Source organism: Taurulus bubalis, assembly GCF_910589615.1.
Source record: "Taurulus bubalis genome assembly, chromosome: 8".
NCBI classification, from domain to species: Eukaryota; Metazoa; Chordata; class Actinopteri; order Perciformes; family Cottidae; genus Taurulus; species Taurulus bubalis.
Genome location: NC_136596.1, coordinates 17,368,624 through 17,391,320, shown reverse-complemented (window position 1 = coordinate 17,391,320; position 22,697 = coordinate 17,368,624). Strand labels below are relative to the sequence as shown.

Genomic DNA, 22,697 nt, shown 5'->3' with positions numbered 1-22,697 from the left:
CGGTAGAGCTCAAGTGCCATACAGTACTGTAACAAATGTTGTTCTAATACAGTGTCTGTAGCTTTACCTACAAAAAGGAATGCACTGTAATTCATAGATATTTCACAAAATTAATATTTATGTAATCCATGTAATAACAAACCAGTGAATATAACCAAGAAGTTTGAACTGGTCAAACAAAAATGTCTTTTGCTCACAATAAAGTAAGCCCTGTCTGACATCTATGACTCTGAGAAATCACATCTGTACTTTGTACTTATCTATGGACTTTGTATTAAACAATTCTACAGAACTAAATGGTAAATAGTGACTCATGAGTCAAAACAGGCTTTACTCATTAGCCATGCCTCTGCATCCTTGATATCAATCACTCGAGAAAGATGAATTAGCCCTGTGGTCTTGGCACTCACAGAGCTACAGTATGGTGCAATCAGCAAAGGTGAAAAGATGCGAACTGACTCATCTTTTCTTAAGTCATAATTCATGAGATCCAAGGTTAAGGCTTGTCACATGTCCACATAAAGCCACTTGTTTAGTCAATTCACAATAGGATTACATTGACAGAAATAAGCATAAATAGCCAATTCCTTATCACTGAGAGGAAGTACGTGGAACATTCAAAGTTGTTGCCTCTTTTCTTTGTTTCCTGCTAGCTATATCCTTAGATCAGGCCACCCTCTGAACAGACCAATGACTAGGAGGCACTATGTTGACAAGGACATGAGTTCTTATGAGTGTTTACAACAAGTCAACACCACCAACAGTGATCGATGGCCAGTTGTTGTTATTGTTTTTTTGAAGAATACCACCCTTTGCATGCGTGTTACTTTACTTTCATGGCCGAGCTGTGTGACAAAAGAGTGAGGGCAACAGGAGGTGATGAACACAGTTTGGGCTGACAGGGCTGACTTCACCGTAGCCCTGAGATAAAAAAAAAACTAACACACACACACACACACACACACACACACACACACACACACACACACACACACACACACACACACACACGTGCCTAAGTGATATCATACACTACATAGTGTACACTACACATACCCACACAATCACGGAAACCAAGCCAGGTGCGTTGATGACTCCAAAACAGAAGGAGAGTATGCCAGTGTGTGAGTGTGTGCACTGGGTATGTTTTACCTGCTTTCTGGGGACATGTTTCTGTTTATAGAGTAAAATTGTGGGGACTCGACTTCCTTATGGAGAATAAAATCCATGTCCCCATGACATAAATCCATATGTTTTAAGAGGAGGACTTGGTTTAAGGTTAGGGTAAGGTGAGGCCTAACCCTAAGGCTTAGACACCTTAGGGTTAGGGTAGCAGTTAGGGTAACGGTAAGTCTTAAGGAAATTAATGTCAATGTAATGTCCCCATGAGTGATAAGAACATGAGCGTGTGTTTGGGTGTGGGTGTGTGAATACTGATTTATTCTAAAAAGCTCATTACTGAATATGAGAAGTGCTGTTTGTTATTATGTTTGCTACAACACACTATTCAGTGTGACATATTTTCATAATATGGTCCAGCTCTTGTAAATTTACTGCTGTTAAACGGTCAGAGAGAAAAGAGACAACAAAGCACCAACAATGTTCTTATCTTCACTGATTAGATACAAAGTCATACACAGATGTTGAGGCAGTAATTCCCCCCGCCTCCAAAAACTCTTAACACTCAAGTTGTATACATACCATGTAGTCGTTGTATATAGCAAATTAGTTCCATATGCCCCAATATTGTGCTTAAATAAGAAAATTCGGAACAAGTGGCTCCTGTCTTTCCACTTTTCTATATTGTGGGCATTGACCCCTGTCAAACACAGCTGAGAATGGCGTCAGTGGCATTCGCTGGCCCCGGTGATGAGGATGCGGCATGGGGGGCGTTTTACATTACTCAGAACATGCATTGCTGCATGTAAATGGGAATATTAGTGGAACATTCATCTTTATTAGAATATTTGATGGATGTAAACATATGCAAAATAAAGTCTGTGGACTGGAGTTACTGACCGCCATTTATTAATTTCTATTAACAATTACACAATGCAATACAGTTTTTGGAACACTCCATCTGTGAGTGAGGATGGAAATGATAATAATTAATGAGTGTCTGATATCTCAATTTACTTCTCACTATATGTCACAGTTCAGCTTCCCTTCTCTCCTGACATTCTATCTCTCACTCCCTAATCAGTTCATTCAGTGCACCTGTTAGTCACACCCACCTCATCAGCTCAATCACTCTCACCTGCCCACTCTGATGCGCCTCCTACCTTTGGTATTGAAACCCCAGTCTCACACACACTCACTGCCAGATTGTTCTTCGCATTATGCCAGACTTTCCTGCGTTTACCTTCCGACTGTTTTCACGTGGCCACCCTGCCTGTTTGGACTCCTCCTCGGCCTTGCCTCTGCCCCGGTAAACGACTCAACCTTCTCTCCCCGACCAGATTTCTGTCTGCCTTCTCCTCTGATGCATTGGAGTTCCACCCAGTGGATTTCACCATGGGAGCTGATATGAGACTGTTTGCCTGTTGTCTTCTGCCTGGAATAAAACTTGGTTAAACTATTCCGTGTGTCCGTCGTACTGCTTCTGGGTCCTTACCACATCTGTTACACTGTAGGAAGGTTAAACTACTCAGTGTATTAGCACTGGATTAAAGCTCTTTAAAACTATGGACTACAAATTGATGCAAACAAAATCTGATTACATGTACAATTCCTTGAGTCATATTCAAGGTCACACAAAATAGCTCTTATCTCTCTATTTAATTTAATAAGAAATTGTCAAATATATTCTTGAAAAAGAAAAGTATATTGTAATGACAGATAATACATGAATGAATAAGGGAATATTTTTGTACACAATGTTCTGCCTCCTAGAGATCGAAATCGCTTTATGTAGCTTTGTCAGTTTCAGAATGTGTCTCAGCAAATTTAAATGTTTTTTTTGTTCTATTTGAAAATCCCTATGTTGCTAAGCCACTTGTATCTATATAAATAACACTGACTCTGATAGGATCAATACCAACATTTAGTGCAGCTTAACAATAAAACATGGATGTCACATTATGTTTGCATTCTTGTTCATCTTAATGTTGTGCTATTGCTAAGAATATAAAGGAATGCTTATGTTTAGGTAACATAGAAAGACTTAAATAAATAGCTGAGCTGCAAAAAAAAGCTTTGGATTCACGAGTGGATCTTTGTTCTAGACCTCAGCCTCAGAGCCTAAAACGTTGCCATTACTGGCACTAGCTGCCAGATGAGATTCCTTTGCAGAGGGGTTGGGCTCACTTTGCATAACAGGGTGAGAAGTTCAGTGATCTGAGCGTAGCCTGGTGTCCTGCCGATGCGCCGCCGTGTTGAGGGGGTCGGCTGAGGTTTTTCAGGAACCTGATAACCTGCATCATTGATTCTTGTTAATAGAGCCCATGGTTGTTGGCTTCCACATAAGGTATGATTAATGGAGGTAATTTTGAGATGTCAGGAAGTTCAACTTGAGGATTTTATTTTCTCCAATTTTGCAGTCATATCACGATAGTTAGAGTTCTTCTTGTCCATTTGTTCCTCAACAATTCAGAATGTAATTAAGTCCTGTACATTATGCAAAATCTGAATTATTACCACAAAATTAATTTCACCATGAAGTGCACTTATTGTAATCCTACTAGTGCTTCCATAATTGACTTTGAGAAGCCTTTCTGTGACTGTAACCAGTAATATAAAAGTTAACTAAGAGAAAAATTCATGAGACTGAAAAATCTCTCCATTCAGCATCTTTCAAGTACATTAAGGGGATCATGATGTGGTGTCAGCCAATACACACGCACGCTTTAGGGGTTGCTTTAGAGTCCTTGTCATGGGTTTCCAGAATCTGTTGCGGTAATTGTCACTGAATTGGAAAAAAAGGCCATTGCCAGTCGCCTGACTTGCAAATTGCTGACAAACAGATGATGACTTATTCATCATTTCCACAATGAAACTTGTTTTCCTCCCTTTGCTGTCGGACGTAACCGCCACCATGTTCAATTCACACAACTCTTTGGTAATGAATGCCACTGTGTCAGTGTGTGTGTGTTGGGGTGTGTGTGTGTGTGTAAGCTGTAGAAGAGATGTCAAGCCGGGCATGACTCCAGCAGTATGTTTGAATGTGCTACTCTTTGACTTGTGGGTTGATGCAATGCCGATTGAACTAAATGCTGCTGCTCGTACTGATTCATACCAGCAGCCTTGTTTTTCTGCTCACTTGATGCATGAAGCCCCGTTCTCCACTAAGTCAAGCATGAAACCAAAATGTAGAGCAAAAGGACATTCTACAAAGTGTGCTGCTGTATTGCTGTAGCGGATAGCAGAAAACATTACAACTAAAAATACATTGTGAGCAAAACATAGCTTCCATCATTGATTCTATAATATCTTTAGCAAGAAGACATTACATTCTGAATCAAACTGCTTTAATATGGACGATTACATTTGCAATTGTAGATTGGGTTTGATTTGCATATCACAAAATCAGGGTTGAGTCAAATGATGAGCTATACACAAAAAAGGCTGGAAATGATGTGCATGAGGACAGTTTGTGTGCAGTGACTACTACACTAAAGACACAGAAGAACATCACCTCTCAGTGCCACTGCAGCAGGCTCACACATCTGAGCTCTATGGAAATGGGGATTAACGGAGAGCCAAGAGTCACCAAAAACAGGGAGAGGTTTCAGTTATGTCAAACATGCATGAGCTGCAAGATCAATACAAAGTCCTGATCTCCAATTGATGAAATGCCTCTCCTCCTGGCTCCAGAGATAATCTCACCCACTGATTTATCTGCAGCAGCAATGTTCTGCAGAACATATTGTATCCCTGCACGCTGGTCTCTTGTGTTTTAAATTTGTTACATCAGAATTTGATCCCATATATGCAGTAGATGTGGGAGTCTGTCCACCTCAGAGAAACAGAGCTCTGCATCATGAGTGACATTTTCTTTTTTTCTTTTATATCATGACGACCATCACTCCCTAATTTTAACCACATAGTTATTATTGTAACATGAAGATTCCCTAACCTTAGCATTGCTGTTATTTTAACCCAAACCACAATTTTTCTTTCACTGGAGGACATTTACAAAGCTGGATGGGAGCCACGACTACCAGCAACTGTTAATGGATGAGGACTCAAAAGAATATGTTGTGATAATCACATTCAAGGGTTTGTTCAGGTTCAACCTACTGGTGTTCCTTGTGGCTCCCAGAGAACAATGAATGGTGAGCCCACCAGGACAGGGAGACCAGTACAATAGTTTTTGTACAGTCACAATTAAAACATTAAAACGGTTGCAGTGATTTTGCAGCTATGGAAGTCAATGACTGTATTTTTGTTGTTTAGTTTGAAGAACAAACTGTGCAAAACTGTAGCACACAGGGCGCTTTCACACCTGTAGTTTGATTCATTTGGTTTGGACACAAGGAAGGAACAAAGTATTCATTATTGCATTTTAGATCAGGTCCGGTTGATGTTCACACTGTCTTTTACAAATTAACCCAAGCGCTTTAAACATTAAGTTATACTGGGAGATCTCATTGACTGGACAGTTTTGACTGCCATGCAGGGCTTGGAAGCTTCTAATGTGTATATGTATCTTCTCTGGTGTCACAAAGAGCTTCTAAAGAACTGATTATTAACTTTATTAGTAAGACTCCAAATCGAATGCATATTTTGAATATTATCATGAATAGTGCAGTGACTATGGTTGGCCTGTGGTTTTACGACTTGCAGCTTCCTCAGCAAATGCTCATCCCATCAATTTCCCACTCAATACTGCTTCTTTGGGTCCTGAGCGATACACCTGCCATGACATTAGGCAAAACGTCCCGTCTTGGGGTTCTCAGCAATACTGTTTCATCCTTTTGAGTGGCAGAGAAATAATGGATGACACGCATACATAATACGTACATAATTTTGCCTCATAACTAAGTCCCCTTTACATACCTCAATATTCTCAATATAATCTGGCCTATCTTAAAAAAAAATGTTTTATCTCAATATGTAACACCCAAGTTAATTTGATTGCAGGGTACAATGACAAATTTGCTTTAAAAAAAAGCTAATTCTGGTGCTCTCTTGTCAGTTTATTTCATGAGTTCCTTGTTTTGATTTCCTGCAAAATGTCTAACATATTTCTTGTCACTAACCAAAACAAGATTAAGTGTATACTGTCAAGAAAAGCATCACATTGTGTTTTTCTACCTACTGCAGGTTACCTGACTTGTTGACCTGCTTATGTTTTTCACTGACTGAGGAAGCATGGGCATAGGAGGATGTTGGTGAAAAAAGATGCGGCACTAAAACATGGAGTATGGTACTTGGGGAATGGAGAATTGAAGAGAAAGAAATCAGATGAGGTCTGTATATATTCTGCTCAGTCAGAGCACATATAATCCTGACCGGATGATCTGCCCTACATACTGCATTGTGTAGGTAGGGTTGTTTTTGTGTTCTGTGAATTAACACATTTACTGTCATTTTGCCCAGCATGGTGTGAGATTTTACGTTACTTTTTGCCTGATGCTACTCACTAAAATCCAAAAAGCATTATATATTTTGATTGCTGAACCACCCCGCAGTTCAGAGCGTATTACATGCCTTTCACATGGGGCAAGTAACAATGTTCTACTAGAACAAAGGGCTGACCCATTTTGTTTGATTCAAAATGGATTCCTTGGCACACAGAGGGAAAACGGAGAGATGAATCCCTCGTCTTCCTCTACCTGTGCACAATACATGTCACAACAAATTACACGGCAGCAAATATTCCATTCGGTACAGATGGTACACAGTGGAGGAATGCTTCTGACTACAGTGATTCTCCACTTTATCAAATGTCAAGGCCAAACCTTGATCCAGTAAAATGTCAACATCTATACAACGGATTGGCTCAAATTGTTGGATTTATCATCTGGGAACATGAATCTCATGTTCCCAGATGATAAATCCAAATGACTACACATGATCCTGACTTTTCCTCTAGCGCCACCATGTGAGTTATTTGAGTAAAATATCTCGTCAACTGTTTGATTTATTACCATGAAATTTTGTAGAAACATTGTATGCTCCCCAGATGAATCCTAATGACTTTTCATTTATCAGGTCACAACTACTTTGGTTGGATACCAAATACTTGCTAAATGACATTCCCATTAGCCTTAGCTGTACTTTGTGTAAAGCGTGAATCAGCTAGCGTTAAGCTGCTAATAGACTGAGCTAAAACTGTGAATATGGAATATTTTAGAGCTGCTAAGCATTGTAATGTTAGCACTTACATTAGTCAAGTTTCCATTCAAATGTCTCATAAATTTGAACTGAAATCCCAGAAACTTAATGCAGTTACTGTTCATGTGAAATTTTCACAAATTATATAGTTAGTTACATTTAACTACTGCAGAAGAAGAGAGTACAAACCTCACATCACAGATCTGATCTTTTCATCTTTCCAATGAGGAGAAGCAGGACTGATGTTTAAGTGACATGCTTCATGTATGTGATGATTTATTTGCTAAGTCTGTTTCCATTGCACTTTGTTGCATTTGGCTCTTATTGATACACAAACATTTCCACCTCCGCCAAATTTAAATTTTGACATAATTTAGCCCAAAGCACTGCTGCTCTCAAGTACAGCCTCACAGTGCTGCTAGCATGTGTGTGGATGCTTGGCCTTGTTTAACTGTTTCTTTAACAGTTTATTTTCCTAGTAAATATCTATTATGTCAGCCGTGGCTATAGAGCACACAGCAGTATAGTAACACCTCTAAATAGCAGTAAATTTCCCTCCAACACATGCAGCTGCCTGACAGGCAATTCACAGTGAGGAGAATGAGAAGTTGGCAGAGTTGCTGCATCGTTCTCAGTTTGTGCTCACTGACTCACCATGTTGTCCCATCAGATAGACTAAGACAGTGTAGCTACATGATGAGGGGGCTTTAGTTTCTGGGGGAATCACAATACTATTCTTGAGGTTGACTTCCAACTTCAAAATCCTTTCTACCGGAAAGAGATATAAGAAACTGTCCTTTCTTTATGCAGAGGTGGAGTTACAAACAGCAGTCCACCAATAGTGGGACATGTTGTAATTCGCCAAGTCAACACATTATTCTCTTAAGTATCACTCTCAAGTTATTTAGCAGTGAATGAAAGTGTAAATTAATCATAATAAAATTAAGGGCTAAATAGGCAAGGACTGCTTCTAGCTGAGTTAAAACATGTACGTTGCAGCTGTGAGCATAAAACTGCATAAAATGTTATGTCAAACATTTTCATGTATTTTTCTCTCTCCGCAACGTCCGACATTTCATAAAATGCTAGATATGTCTTATTAAAGCAGAAATGTAACAGATTGAACATTTTTAAACTGAGGGAATCTAGGGCTTGTGATAACTGATTGTTAGATATGCCATAATAGGACACTCGATATGGGATTCATATTTCTGAGAAGTTATAAGAAATTCAAGGGAACAATTGGTCCGACTCCCCGAGAATTTAAATAGTTCTTTTGTTCCTTGGCTCTAAGACAGACTGAAGACTTAATGGAAAAATCTTCTCTTGGATTCACTTACACTGTTATGCATTATCAATCTGCGGAGCTCAGTGCATGCCAGAAGTGATTTAGCATTGAGGTGATATACATAATTTTTTGGATACCCAACTTCCCTCAACTCGTCGCCACACCTGTTTCTACTTCAGTTAACAATGTCCTGCAGAGAAGTGAGGTAGAGCTTGTTGCTTTGGCAATGGTTCTGTTGACGGAGTATACAGTAATAGCATATAGTGAGTCAAAAGAGTCACACCCCTCACTCAAACCCCAGCATATCACCAGTCTGCATTGCATTGTGGTCTGTTGAAGCAGCTGTCAGCAGAGAAATTGGTTTCCGTGCCTCTTCTATAATACATTTCTCTTTTATGATGGAGGGTTGAATGCCGGTGTGAAATTGTGCGCCTGACACCAAAACTATGTTCACCCCTGAAGTTGAAATGTTGCAGTGGATGAAACATTACATCTTCAAACAACAAACTGAGTCCAGAAAAGCAATATCTTCAAAAAGCAGAGCATTACAATTGCTTGATAAAGTAGTTCCTTTAAGGCATTTATAATAATTGCTCAGATAAGACTGGAAATTGACAATTTAAGACTATAGACTGTCCTCCCAAAATAAATGATTGTCCTATGAAAACAGTATCAGTTGTTTTAACAAATGCCCCCAAAAGACCTATGTTTACATTCGTCTGTAGGAATTATGACATTTTAGGCAATTATGTGTTCTATTGAAAGCAAAATAAAAAATACTGTCACAATGTTCAAGAGCCACAAACTCAGGCAGAACATTTGAGAGGCTGCTGAATTAGAACTGCAACAAATTGAACATACAAAAGAAGGAGTAGGCTTTACAGACTACAAAATCAGACCAAAAAGTCCCCTGCACAGTAAATTCCAGCTGTGTACCTTTTTGTGCTAGACCACTTTACCTCACAGGGGACCCTTACTACTGAACAGACTGTTTATGTTGTTCCCTGATAAAAGACAAAAAAAGAAAACAGATTTATATACCGTATGTTAACTTGCTGTTGCTCCGAGAGTGCCTGTTATATTGTTCTGATAACATTACTTTAAAATAAAAGCGTGCAATATACTAGTTTTTCATTCATTACTGAATTTTGCGCATGATGCAATTAATCGCTGTTAATCACAGAAAAATCATGAGATTGATCAATGAAATGTTTTCAACTTTGCCCAGCACTAATTAATACACACACACACACACACACACACACACACACACACACACACACACACACACACACACACACGTGCATTGATTATATATATATATATATATATATATATACATATATAGCAGTCTATATGTAGTCTATATGTATGTATATATATATATATATATATATATATATATATATATATATATATATAATGTAAAACAGCTGGTAAGGTCTGTTCAAACTGAAATATCTTAACAGCTATCTGATGGCTTGTCATGACATTGTGTGGATTTATTGTCCCCTGAAGATGAATCCTAATAACAAATATTAGCATTCTAACTTGCTAAACCAAGATTTTGAACATTAGCATGTTAGCATGTTCATTGTGAGCATGGTAGTGTTTAGCTCAAAGCACAGCTGAGTACAGCTTCACCATGCTTCTAGCACAGCTGGAGACTTTATTGCTGTAGCCCAACCCTTGTTTTCAGTAACACATCCAGCAATTTTCACTGGGTGAAACGTGAGCTTTTCAGTATCTAACAGAGGGTTTCCATCAAAACATACTTCAAATTAACAAAAAACTGGTTTCCGCTGATTCACCATTACCGGAAGATGGCCTTGAACACAAAAGAGAAGAGAAGTTTAATAAGCCATTAAATATTCATCATGGTTTATGTGTGGCTGCAGGAGCTGAGGACCACTAGAGATTGTGTGATGGGAAAGGGTGAATTAGTTTTTTTTTATCTCAGTGGTCTTTTTCATTTTTACCCAAATTAGTTTGGGTAAAAATGGGTTCTCTAATTCCATTTAATAATTTCAAGAGTTCTTTGTTACAATATATTATACAGTACAGTGCATGTACGGACTCACCTGATTTGTTTATAACAGACAAGTTAATTTGATTTTGGGCGTAAGTGAAGGACCAGGTTATTGTGCAATATCAAGTGCATATCGGAGTTAATGATGTTGTCAATCAATGCTGACCTCAATTTAAAATGGAGGTCAATAAATGATGGCTTTCTTTTTTTTCTGAGCAGCAAAAGGTTTTCTCAGTGATCTACCAGCGACTATCACACGTGTGGCTTTAGGTCTTCGAGAGTTTGTAATGATCAGTTAGAGACACAAATAGCAGTATATATTCTGTAATAAGTACATCTAAACCAAGAGTGAAATTCAATATCGTCTGTGTTGAAGCGTGGAGGAAGATCATATTTTCCGTCTTTGCCAGATTAAGCTATTAGCAAGCTGGGGCATGTTCTATTAGTACATCATAATGAGAATAATAAAATCATGAAAGAATAGATCCAAAGATTAATTATTATGAGACTAGAATTGTCATATTCATTTAAACAAACCATGTTAGATTACAGGCACAGATCATGTTGTTAAATGTATTCCACCTACTCGCCTGAGCAGACATCGCATCTGCCAAAAGTCAGAATCATTGATATAGCAGGGTGTTTATTTGGAGGAGATCTCCCCCCACGCACTGAACAACCTGAGAGGTGCTTCACACCAAAGATAGGTCTGAGGCCTGATTACGTGCATTTGTGCTAATGAATCCCACAGCAACGTTTTAACTCGGCATGAAATCACAACCTTGGCTGGAACGAAATGGGCAACACGTCCACATCCCAACTGGTCACATGCTGGCGCTCTGTCAGACCCCTTGGCGTCCCTTTCGAAAGCACTGGGGAGCCCAGCATACTGCGTGCAGAACATATGGTCAATGTTGTGAATTCAAAGAAAAAACACTTGCTGAGGTTGAGACAACAACACCACTGAGTTTGCTTCAGGAACCATATCATTAATAGGCTTAACATTATAATTGAAATATAAACAAGGTAACATAAGGACTGAAATATCACAAATGTAAGTAAAGAGAATGTGTGTAGACATTTTATTTCCTTGCAAGACTTAGAAAGCATTGCTGTCTCTATTGTTTAGTATGTCTGTTACTGTTGCTGGCATATACCAACCCCTTAATTCTAATATTATATTTTAACATGTTTTATGACAAACTAAAATCTGACTAAATCGATTTACTGTTATTTTAATATGAATTGGTTAAGAAAACAAACTGGGGGAAAAATCAAATCAGTATAATGTCGCTCAAATAATTCAAGGCCCAACCAGGGTTACTCAACCATCACAAACACAGATGTTATTTTTTACTAAAGAATCACAACATCTCTTAATCTGGAAACGGGTATATCATAATCTGACTTTAACTGTAAAAACTCGGACTAAACATTGAATTTCGAAGGACAAGAGAGAAAACACTTTTTTATGTATTTATGTTACACCAAAAATTGAAAAATTGAAGCAGTTGTCCTCGAATGACGTTCAGCAGTCTGGTGACAGAACGGCTTCTAATATCATGATGGACAGAATCAGGGAGACTAAAAATTAATTTTGCAGAAAGGTCTCACAGGCTCATAAAAAAATATAATCTACCATGATTAAATGAGCATCTCGGGAGGTTAATTAAGAGAGACTTAAAGGCAGTTTTTCAGTTTACCACAAGATAAAATTTTAGGAGTTTCAAAACAAACTAAGACAGGCCAAAGCTGAGAAAAAAAGTTAATTAGCTTCAGTTTAGTTCAAAATTGGTTATAGAGGAACAAACAATCAACAGTGACTACAACTACAAGCTTTAATTAATTATTTTTAGATGACTATAAGGTTTGGCCAATAATATTGGTGTAAGATCAAGAGTTCTTAAACCTGCAAATAATGAATTTCCTGTTCTAACAATTGAAAATGTCTCTGAATCTATGTTAATTTAAACACTCGATTTCCAAAAAGGGTCTGAGTCTAAGGGTGTCTTTGATATTGATGCCTTTAATCCATCTGATAATTCTGATTAGTATCCTCAATAGCTTTTTTAAATCAGCAGAAAAGGTAGTTTGTGATCAGTTTGTCTCATTTCAATGAAAGTGAATTTATTGTTTATATATATATATATATATATATATATATATATATATATATATATATATATATATATATATATATATATATTGCAATGGTCTCCCAGAAGTACGTATGTCCAGATGTTAGGATCCAAATGTATGATGATGTAATTTTAACCCATGCACAATCTACAGAACATGCTGGAGCCAAACTGACAACTGCAGTGAGCAAAGTGTCGGATTGACTAGCAAACCCATGCCTTAACAGTTTGCATGTATTTCACAGTGAGGATCAATATTCAGTTAATTCCATTGTTTTAAAAGATGGTGACGTCATCACATGTTAAAATTCTAGGCATCAACATTTTCTTTCAAAGAACAAGTCTGTAGGTTCATCAAGCAATGTTAAATGTAATCTGAATAACTTTCCGGCACCAGTTGTCTGTGTTCTGTGCACAGCTTTTTGTGCACCAAATGTTTCCCTATCTGTGTTATTGCAACCTGGTCACAGGCAGGTGTGACTACACTCTAGCCTCTGTCCTCCCTATAAACAAATCCTAAAAGACATTTGACATTTTGGGACTTACACTCTTTTGCTTTCTCACTGAAAGTTAGTCTGTAGGATTGGAAACCGTTGTGATCATTAAGGTTGCCAAGCAAACTGAGCCTGTCCAAGAAAGTCATGTAACTCCTTGTAACACCACAGGTATATATGCTTTTTACTATATATTTTTCATTTAAACGAGATATAACTTTTTTTTTAGCTATTGAGGGAGTTGTTCAGTATATTTTTGTAACTGTTACATCCACAAAAATGTTCCTCTGAACTCTTATTAAAAGAGAGCTGTCTCTTTGGTTTCGTGTCTGCTATGCCCCTCTTGCAGTGCATTCATCAACCACACCTGAATCTCATTCAACAATCAGTGGAGCTCCCAGAAACATTGGCACTCATTGTTACATTTTAAGTGCTTAAGCAGCCTTTTCTTGCCGTGTTGGTCCCATGTCTTTGGTAAAGGTTGGGTAAACTTTTTATGTTATTACTTGTGCCCCCTAGAAATAAAGTTGTAAAAGGTCCTTTCAACAAAGCCAGGCTAGCTGCACCCCCTTTTTCCAGATTTTGAGCTACGAGAACAGCAGCACCTTCATATTTCACACACACACACACACACACACACACACACACACACACACACACACACACACACACACACACACACACACACACGTGCATTGATTGCCTGTTGCTCTCCTGAGCAGTTTATTTGGCTTGTCTGCAGAAAATGATGAACGTGAAACTTGCATCAGAAAAAAAGGTCAAATTTCCATAAATATACATGACCAGTCACCAATATTATAAAACATATTGTGCCACTGTGATCGTGCTCACAAATCTATTTTCTGAGTTTAGTATGCTTTTTTTAAATCATATTATTGCCGATGACAAGTGATACATTCCACACACAAAATGTGTAAGTGCCATTACAGCCAATTCACCGAAAAGGCGGAACCTCCCTGCATTTTGTTGCAGTTGTGTTTGAGTGAAGATGACCAAAGTACATTTTTCACAAAATCACCAGGTATGATAAAAGATAAGTGGTATACTTCTGTGGACCCATGGATCATTGCCATCCAGCCTTGCAGATGCAGTAATTTTCAATTCCACCAAACAAGACGACGACCAAGAACAATTAGGATTAATGACAGATATTCCTTTTTGTGGAATTATTAAAAACACTGATTATTATTTTTTTATATACAGTATGTGTGTTATCTTTCATCGCAGCACGACGAGTTATTTTATCATAAATTACTCACATATGCGTACATGCTTCCCGCAGCATACAAACTGATGTGTCAAAAAAATGACGCATCCTTTTTTTAGAGGCCATTCCACTCATGTGGCTAACCTTTATTTGGCAAGTGAACAACAAATATTGAAAGCTGTCAAACTTTCTTCACATGATGGAATCCTGCCTTCTGTGCATTTACGCACGGATGAAGTACAAGCTGCCATCTTGGCAAGTCGAAGCAGAAAATGTTGATCGCTCATCATCTTTGTTTCTTTTTCGTGACATTTCAAAGACGGGGCTCATATTCAAGAGCCTAAAAATTAAACTAATGTTTGTTGAATAAAATGTACCCACAGCTGCAGGATTTGTAATAGGCAAACACTGATTAGATCCATTGGAGCCATTAGTTTTGAATATAACCAGGAGCAGGATGCGGGGTGCCACATTTCAAAGTGCGAATGCAAGGGAAATAAAAACAACTTAGGGCATGATCAAGGCTTGTGCTGGCCTAAATTGTTACTTTAAAAACTAGTTTGCTCATCAGAGTATTAACATTATAATGATCCTGACCCTTTCGCTTGTAAGAATTAGTGAAGTTGAACATTAGTTAGTTATTAGTTATTTTTAGTCAAGCAGTCTAGACAGCATTTCTATCAGTTGCGCCTGCAGTGGCGCACCTTCCTTTCTCCTCACTTCATCTGCTCTCTCACAACCCACTTTAATTATCTATGAGCAGGATCTCCTCAACTTATTAATTTCTGCAAATTCTGCCCAAGTACAAGAATCTCCTTTGGCTGAGACGGTGGGCTTTTCACTGAATATATTCTGAACTAACTTTGCAGGAGACGATCCGTGGGTGGACATTCACCACTGCAGCTGCTCTGTGAGCACCGAAGTGCATGGCATTCAAGGGAGAGAGTTTTTTTTTTTTTAAATAATGTGCCACAGGAAGACCGTGGAGCCACACAGTTCAAAGTGTTCATCGAAATTCATTCTCGGCGAGTTCAGTTTGCAGTGTCGAAGCCAACTTGCTGATCTGTGCTGAAGGAAATCTATAGAAACAAATTTACTCCAAGTTGGTCTGGGCATGTGCAGAAGATAACAGGCTTCAATTACAAAGCTCTTTCTCCTAATTTAAAATGCAACTAATAGCCTGAGTGCTTGCTATCTAGGATAGCTAAAATCATGTGTTGGGGCATTTGCTTTTGATTGTTGGTTTTGAACCCTGGAGCAGCTTTTTTTTCACATAATATCTCTATCACTTACATCTTTCTTGCCACTCTCCACTGTGTGCCTTTCAATAAAACTGAAAAGCATTCTCATATATCAGGAGAGATTGTGCTGCATAGCCTGTATTGTGATGCTAATAGCCTTAGACAGTATCACTGCACATCACAGGCGTCTTGCAATGAGACCTAGACTGAATTCTGATGCTACATGACAGTTACATGGCTTTTAAACATTATACTGCATTAGATCAAATATTGCAGCTGTTTAAAAGTATAAAAAATACCATTCTAACTTGCATAACAACTTAGTTGTGTTTTGGAATGTCCTGTAGCACAATACATTGCAGTGTTTGGCACAAAATTGAACACACACACACACACACACACACACACACACACACACACACACACACACACACACATACAGAAAAAAAAAATCCCATTACATTTTTAACAACTAAGGCTGCTCTCTTGAGCTGTAGAGGGCAAGGAATAACAAAGCTGAGGGAAGTCTCGGCTCCTTACCTCTGATGGGCTATTAGTTATTCCAGCTAGCAAAAGCCCCATTAGGTCTGCCATTTAATGCTCCCATGCCACATTCTCACATGAAAGCTACAAGAGTGATGAGCCGACCACCTCACCTCAAGCTTCTTGTGTGTTTGACAAAATGCTCTGCCACAGATAATCGGACAAATAACTGATTTAGCTACCTGTGTACCTCGTAGTATGTGACAATACTAAAAACAATGACACATATTTGTGCTGGCCTCTCCAGTGACTTCAGTAAAGGACACTACAAGAAACTAAGTGGTGCTACACTGCAATCCATTAAATTAAGACATGTTATGAAATCATTTATAGGGTCCAAGTGGAATATAGAAAATGAGCTGTGCGGGTTTGTGAGATAAAACTTTGTCTCTGAGCTACACTCACAGAAACAACAGAAGAAATATGTCTCCTGTACTTCACAGCAGGTGAGTCTGACAAAAGTTGCGGGTAAGATTCCAGTGGAATGACGTCTTTCCTAACAAAGCAGGTCCTGTAAATCACAATTAACCATACTTGGAAAAAAAGATGCTGGACAAAGAAGGACAGATGCATTGCTTTAGGGGGGGGGAAATGACTACACAGGCAAACAATTGCCTAATTAAGCATGAGCTAATTGATTAGTCCTTCTGTCAAGGCTCAATCCCTCGTATCACTGGTTCAGAGTCAGTGAAGGGGTCTGGCTTTAGGATAAGAATTTCACTTTTTGGACAAAAGTCTCACTTGTGTAGCCGAATAGTTTCTTTATCTTTCTGAGATTAAAGCATAATGAAGTTTGTAACTGCAGAAGTACACTAAAGCCGGACAGAAATCGAGCACAAATGCATAATTTATCTTTTATTTGGCTGCAGGCCTTTATAGTGTTCTCCACCCTGTGGTGACTGTCTGAACTTTGGAAATTAAACTCCAGACTAAAAATTTTAAGTACATGATCGCTAGAGGGAGAAAATGAGAATGAGACATATGATCAGCTGGTATGATAGTAAATATTAACATATTAAATACAGCACAAAACAAATAAAAAAACTCACAGGACTTGTGTATTTGTTACTACAGCTGTTGTAGCAAATACACAGGATAGGAAAGGACCCCCTGCACAGTGACTTATCTTATATTTTGTTATCATTCCATTTTGGACAGCAAGCCATTTGTGAATAAATAGGCTGGCTAATAATACGTAGATTCATCAATGTGCTCTATTATGTCAGGAAGGAAAGATGAACCTACTTTGTGCATAACGCATCTTTCTGTGTGTAAGTTCTCCGGGGAGAGGAGCTGCGACTGCAGTTTCAGCTAATGGGAATCATATTTTAGCAATAAAACTGTATGACTCAGAACAACAGCTGGGTAATCATATGGAACCGGACAAACCCATCAAGTTGTAAAACAAGTCACCATGCACTGACCCTTGCTTTCTTATCCCAAAACAGACAAGAGCAGAGGAGAAAAAAAGTAGTTTTCTCCGCAGATTGTTAGAAAATTTACCTCTCATGCCTCGCAGTGGAAATGGATTTTTGTAGGGCAACGGTCATACCTCGCATTCCCTGGAGCCTGAGATGGTGTATGTGTAAGGTCCTGTCCCATTAACCAGCACATCCATAGTCTCTGAGTGTGAAGGCTTGTAGTCCACATAGTACTCTTGCAGTGGTGAATTAAGAGAGCGCTCAGTCTCCTGTGCCTTCTTCTGTCGCTTTTTAACCGCCGAGCGCTGCTGAAGCTGTTTGATGCTGCTGGGATAGCGCTTCCATGAGACATAGATCACCAGTAGAATTACAGCCACAGATAAGAGGAGGGCCATACTACCAGCTATGATCTTGTGGAAGGACACATACTCAGTGTCTGGCAGAGGGATGGTGGGGGAAGCCTCGGAAGGAATAGAGGAGGTTGTCCTGTTCCAGATCAGCTTCTTATCCACCACAAACTGTGTGGGGAGAGGCAGCCGCTCTGGTTCAAATGCATGAGGGGCAATGTCATTGAGGGGCAATGTCGTTGAGGGGATAGGGGCCGGTGTCACAGTACAGATGTTATAAGTCTCTACCACATCGGTCACTTTCTCTCCTTGGGCCTCCTTGGGACCAGCACAGATTATTGCAGACTCCTTGTTACCCTTAAAGGCCTTGAGCCAGGCCACCAGTGGACATATGTTGGGGTTACAGTACCACAGATTACCAGCCAGACTGATGCTGGTGAGGGAAATCCAAGCCTCCACTGTCTGCTGGGACATATTGCTGAGCTTGTTGGAGTCCAGGTTAAGAGTCTGCATATTAGGGAGGCATTGAAATGTACTTGGGTCCAACACTTCAAGCTCATTTCCAGAGAGATCCAGCTTTTGCAAGGAGGTCCACATCCACGGCAGGCCCTGGGTTAGCAGTTTGATACGGTTCCATTGCAAATAGAGCGCCCGCAGGTTAGTCAGGCGAGGGAAATGAGCAAAATTTATCTTTGAGAACTGGTTGTGCTCCAGATGAAGCTCGATGAGTTTAAGAAGTCCGGCAAAGGCGTTACGTGTGAGGCTCCGTAGCCTGTTGTAGCCAATATCAAGAAACTCCAGGTTGCGACAGTCAAGGAAAACTCTCATCGGGACCGTTTTTAAAGAGTTTGACCTCAAATGTAAACTGAGTAGTTTCCGTAGACCCACAAACTGATTAGGCTGGAGAACCTGCAGTTTATTGTAGGAAAGGTCTAGATTACGTAAATTCGGAACATCGTGAAAAGTGTTGTTTTTAATTTGTGTGATCTTATTCGAGCTGAGAATCAGTTCTTTGAGCCTTCGTATCCCATGAAGAGCCTGGCCGTCCACATCACTGATGTAATTGTGGTCGAGGTAGAGCCAAACTAGTTGACTCAGGCCAGCAAACTGGTGGGCTCTGAGGTTCATCAGGCTGTTGTAACGCAGGGAGAGGCCCTGTGTGCCTACAGACACATTACTTGGCACGTCACGGAAGGCATTGGATTCGCAGTATATTATTTTCCCATCACATCTACAGCTCGGGAGGCAGGGACGCTCACGGATGCTGCTCGGAGCAGCAAGCAGCCAGGCGGGCACAACCACTGTGAATACAAGCCATCTGAAAATCACGAGAAGTCCTGCAGACACACAGAAAAGTGATAGACTTAAGAGCATAACACACGCACAAATCAGGACGAATAAACACAGACTAGGAAAGAATAATACCAAATTAAATAATAAATTAAACTGAATCTGTGAACCAAACAGTAAAATCCATACTGTGGTCTGAGGCATTTGTTAACATAGGGGGTTATTTGCAGCCTACCTCATTTGCATCCCTGTGTTCATGTCGAATCTAGACACACACTTGCATGCATCACCACAGTCAAAGTCATTTTCTTGAGACATTGGAAAAGAGATTGATAACAGCATGCATCAGGTATTATCCGTCAAATAGTTGCGGAGAGAAAACCCCTCCATCAAATCCCGCAGCCTGCAGTCATCACTCACACACCGCAGGGGGCAAAGACACCGGCAACATTTGCTTTGAGGGAATTGTAATTATGAAAACGACTGAAGACTTTGCGCAGAAATGCAGAACATAAGTACCTTGCGGAACAGAGTACATACCCATATTTACGCGGTGTCGGCTCCTCCTCATGTTCAGGGCTGTTTGTTGCCTGCGTCCGAGATCCACATGTTAGAAGCACTCGGCGTTTGGTCCAAGTAGTTGGACACGCACCCAGGATTGCTGAATGCTCGGAAAATGTACGCACTTTGCGCGACAGCCAGATCCGCTTCGCGCACAGCCGCACACCTGTCGGAGATGTGAGTAGCTCCAAGAGATGCTCATCAACCTCTGTCTATAGTTTCATACGTTACCGCACAACATCAGCGGGATAATGCATATTTCAGCCCGCCACCTTACAAAGCCCTCGGATGGACGCGCTCAAGCTTGTAGAGTCACGAGAATGAAACTATTGAGCGCATGCTTCGGGAGGCTGGGAAATACATTTTAAACACCAAGTCGCCAATTGTGAAATCCAGGTTAAGTGGCAGAAAAGACACCAGAAATTGGTGTGAAGAAATTTGAGGGAATAAACTGATGTCCAAACCCGACAAGTTGGATGTATCCAGATTCAGATGTGGGCAGTGGAGGGAGAAGGCGCAGTCTGCTGTGGATCAGACCCGTTGGCCGTGGCATCCAGAATAAATCAGTTGTATAGCAACAGGAATGATGTCGGTTTAGGACTAAAAGAAGCACACTGACGCTCGTTTCAGGACTTGAGATGCCCTCTCCTGGTCACTGAGTGACTCTCCGCGGCCCATACCAAAGTAGACTCCATTGTCCTCGTGAACAGAGCCTGCATATCAATTAAAGCAGAGGAATGAGGACTCCGCATTTAGATATTTGTGAAGATCTACTGACGCTTCTGAACAGCCTATATTTCAGCATTTTAGATATCTTATGCAACGTGCTAACTGAAGGCTTAAAACAAAAACAAAACCAGAAATTAGTCTGCTGAGCAGTGTTGGTATGCCTTATTATTTGCTTATGAGATATTCATATTCTAACTGATGTATTGATACTTAAGGAGCATTTGGATGCTGCAGCCGGTTGTTATCCAGCAGATGCATCTTTAATTTATACTTATACTATTGGGTAGTTTAATCTTAAAGAATGGATCATATTTTAGAAGTACATTTTATGTGTTGTACAATCTTAATTGAAGTAACTAATAACTGTCACTCAAATGCATGTAGATGACTAAAACATACAGTGGAACAGAATTGTAGCATGAAATGAATATACTCAAATACAAGTACAGAAAGTACAGGAATTCAATATACGTTATTTTGAGTAAATGTTGTGTTTTTCCTTAACTGTTATTAGTCATCTGTTTGCTGTTGTGGTGCCAGCTCCATGAAGTGTAATGCACCAATTGCTAATTCATATCATATATTTACCTCACACTGTATCAATGTATATTATGTGATATTTATGATTGCATAGCCTGAGAAACCATAGTTGAACTCTCCGGCGTTTATATGATTCCTAATTAGTGCTGCATAAGCAGGTGGGCCTTCAATGAAAAAGGTCAGCTCAGCCTACGTGTGTACACCGTAGCAAGCAAGAAAAATAATGTATATTGTCGTCTACAGGTATCGGATCCACATGATGGCTATATCCCCTCAAACATTATTATATTGCTTTCTTATATTTTCTTGACTTGTAATCACCATAAGCACATTGTTTGAAATGTAACCAGAAAGAGCGCGAAAATCTTTAACTCATTATTTGGTTTTAAATATCATTTTTTAATCCATGCCAAGAAAAAAAGTTGAGAAAGCTCAATGTGTCTTTTTTCCACAGCTCATTGTTGCATTGTGACACTGAACTGTGTCATGTGTCAACAAAAGGTGCTCTCAAGGCCTCATAATGGGACTTTGAATCAGGGTCGAAGTCATCACTTCTAATGGGTCCCTCTGCCCTCGTACTTAATGAGCAGCGTAATTACCTGTGATGGACATTAATGAACTCAAATCGCAGATAGTTTGTGACAGAGAAATCGGTGAAACAAAAATAAAACTGATGCATCTAGCACTTTAGTTGCAGTCACTGATTTAATTTCTATTGTTCAATTAATTAGCTAACTAAGGACGGTACAAAAACGTGTGCACACTCTCTCACACACACCAAGGTGACTGGAAGAGTGGCACATACCCTGTACCCTTTGAACGTCTCCTTCAGTGTCCTTGCGTGGATGGGGTCTAACGATGCTTCCATACTGAGCATGGATGAGTCTTTGTCAGACTCCTGTGACTAAATATGGTACACAAGATAAATTAGAATACAACATATATGTTTGGAAAGTATGAGACTTGTGCAAGAAGTTTATTTTATTATTTGTCAGTAGCATTTGATTGATCATATGAGGGTAAATTAGAATGACCCAATAAAGGAGCCTTGAGGGAACCCTGAAGGGTTTGTTTCAAAAGTGACATATCACAATGCATTACTTACAGTCATCAAACCATTACAAAACATTCCAGTTTTAACCGAAATATGGATGATATGTCAGTTTGTCAAACGCTTTTGAAAGATCAAAAATCATGTGTTTTGGATATGCTTGGATGGATGTGGGATGTGGATGTGGAAATATTTCCACCCTTTCATATTGTTCAGGGCGCATTTTATTCACTTAAGGAGTATGCAATTTATGGCATCTGTCAACCTCTAGGTCCCCTCTTATGTTGCCTGCCTGTCCCCTGTTTGTTCTCTCATCTGATGTGGCCCTTCATTTCACTCAACTCACACACCGGAGACACGTCCACTCTTCAAGCTCCTGCAGTATATCTGCACTCCATTCCTTGCCAGATTATTCAGTTACCAACATGGCACTAACGCCTCGAACAAATTTAACGCGAGTCACCTTTCCTCACGTTTACCCGTATCTGAGAGCTGTGTCTGCTTCCTAGCCAGCAGCAT

General features: G+C 39.6%; 1 protein-coding gene across 1 annotated transcript in view; it reads right to left on the bottom strand.

Moving 5' to 3' along the window:
* The window catches only part of LOC306740680 (leucine-rich repeat transmembrane neuronal protein 4-like), a gene marked incomplete at both ends in the record, with an annotated part of 42,172 nt that extends 19,475 nt beyond the window's left edge, over nt 1-22,697 (bottom strand). Inside the window, 4 exons of the mRNA XM_079222909.1 lie at nt 17,792-19,344; nt 19,838-19,887; nt 20,478-20,571; nt 22,658-22,697. Coding sequence (XP_079079035.1) covers nt 17,792-19,344; nt 19,838-19,887; nt 20,478-20,571; nt 22,658-22,697 — 1,737 coding nt within the window. The remainder of the gene's footprint in view (nt 1-17,791; nt 19,345-19,837; nt 19,888-20,477; nt 20,572-22,657) is intronic.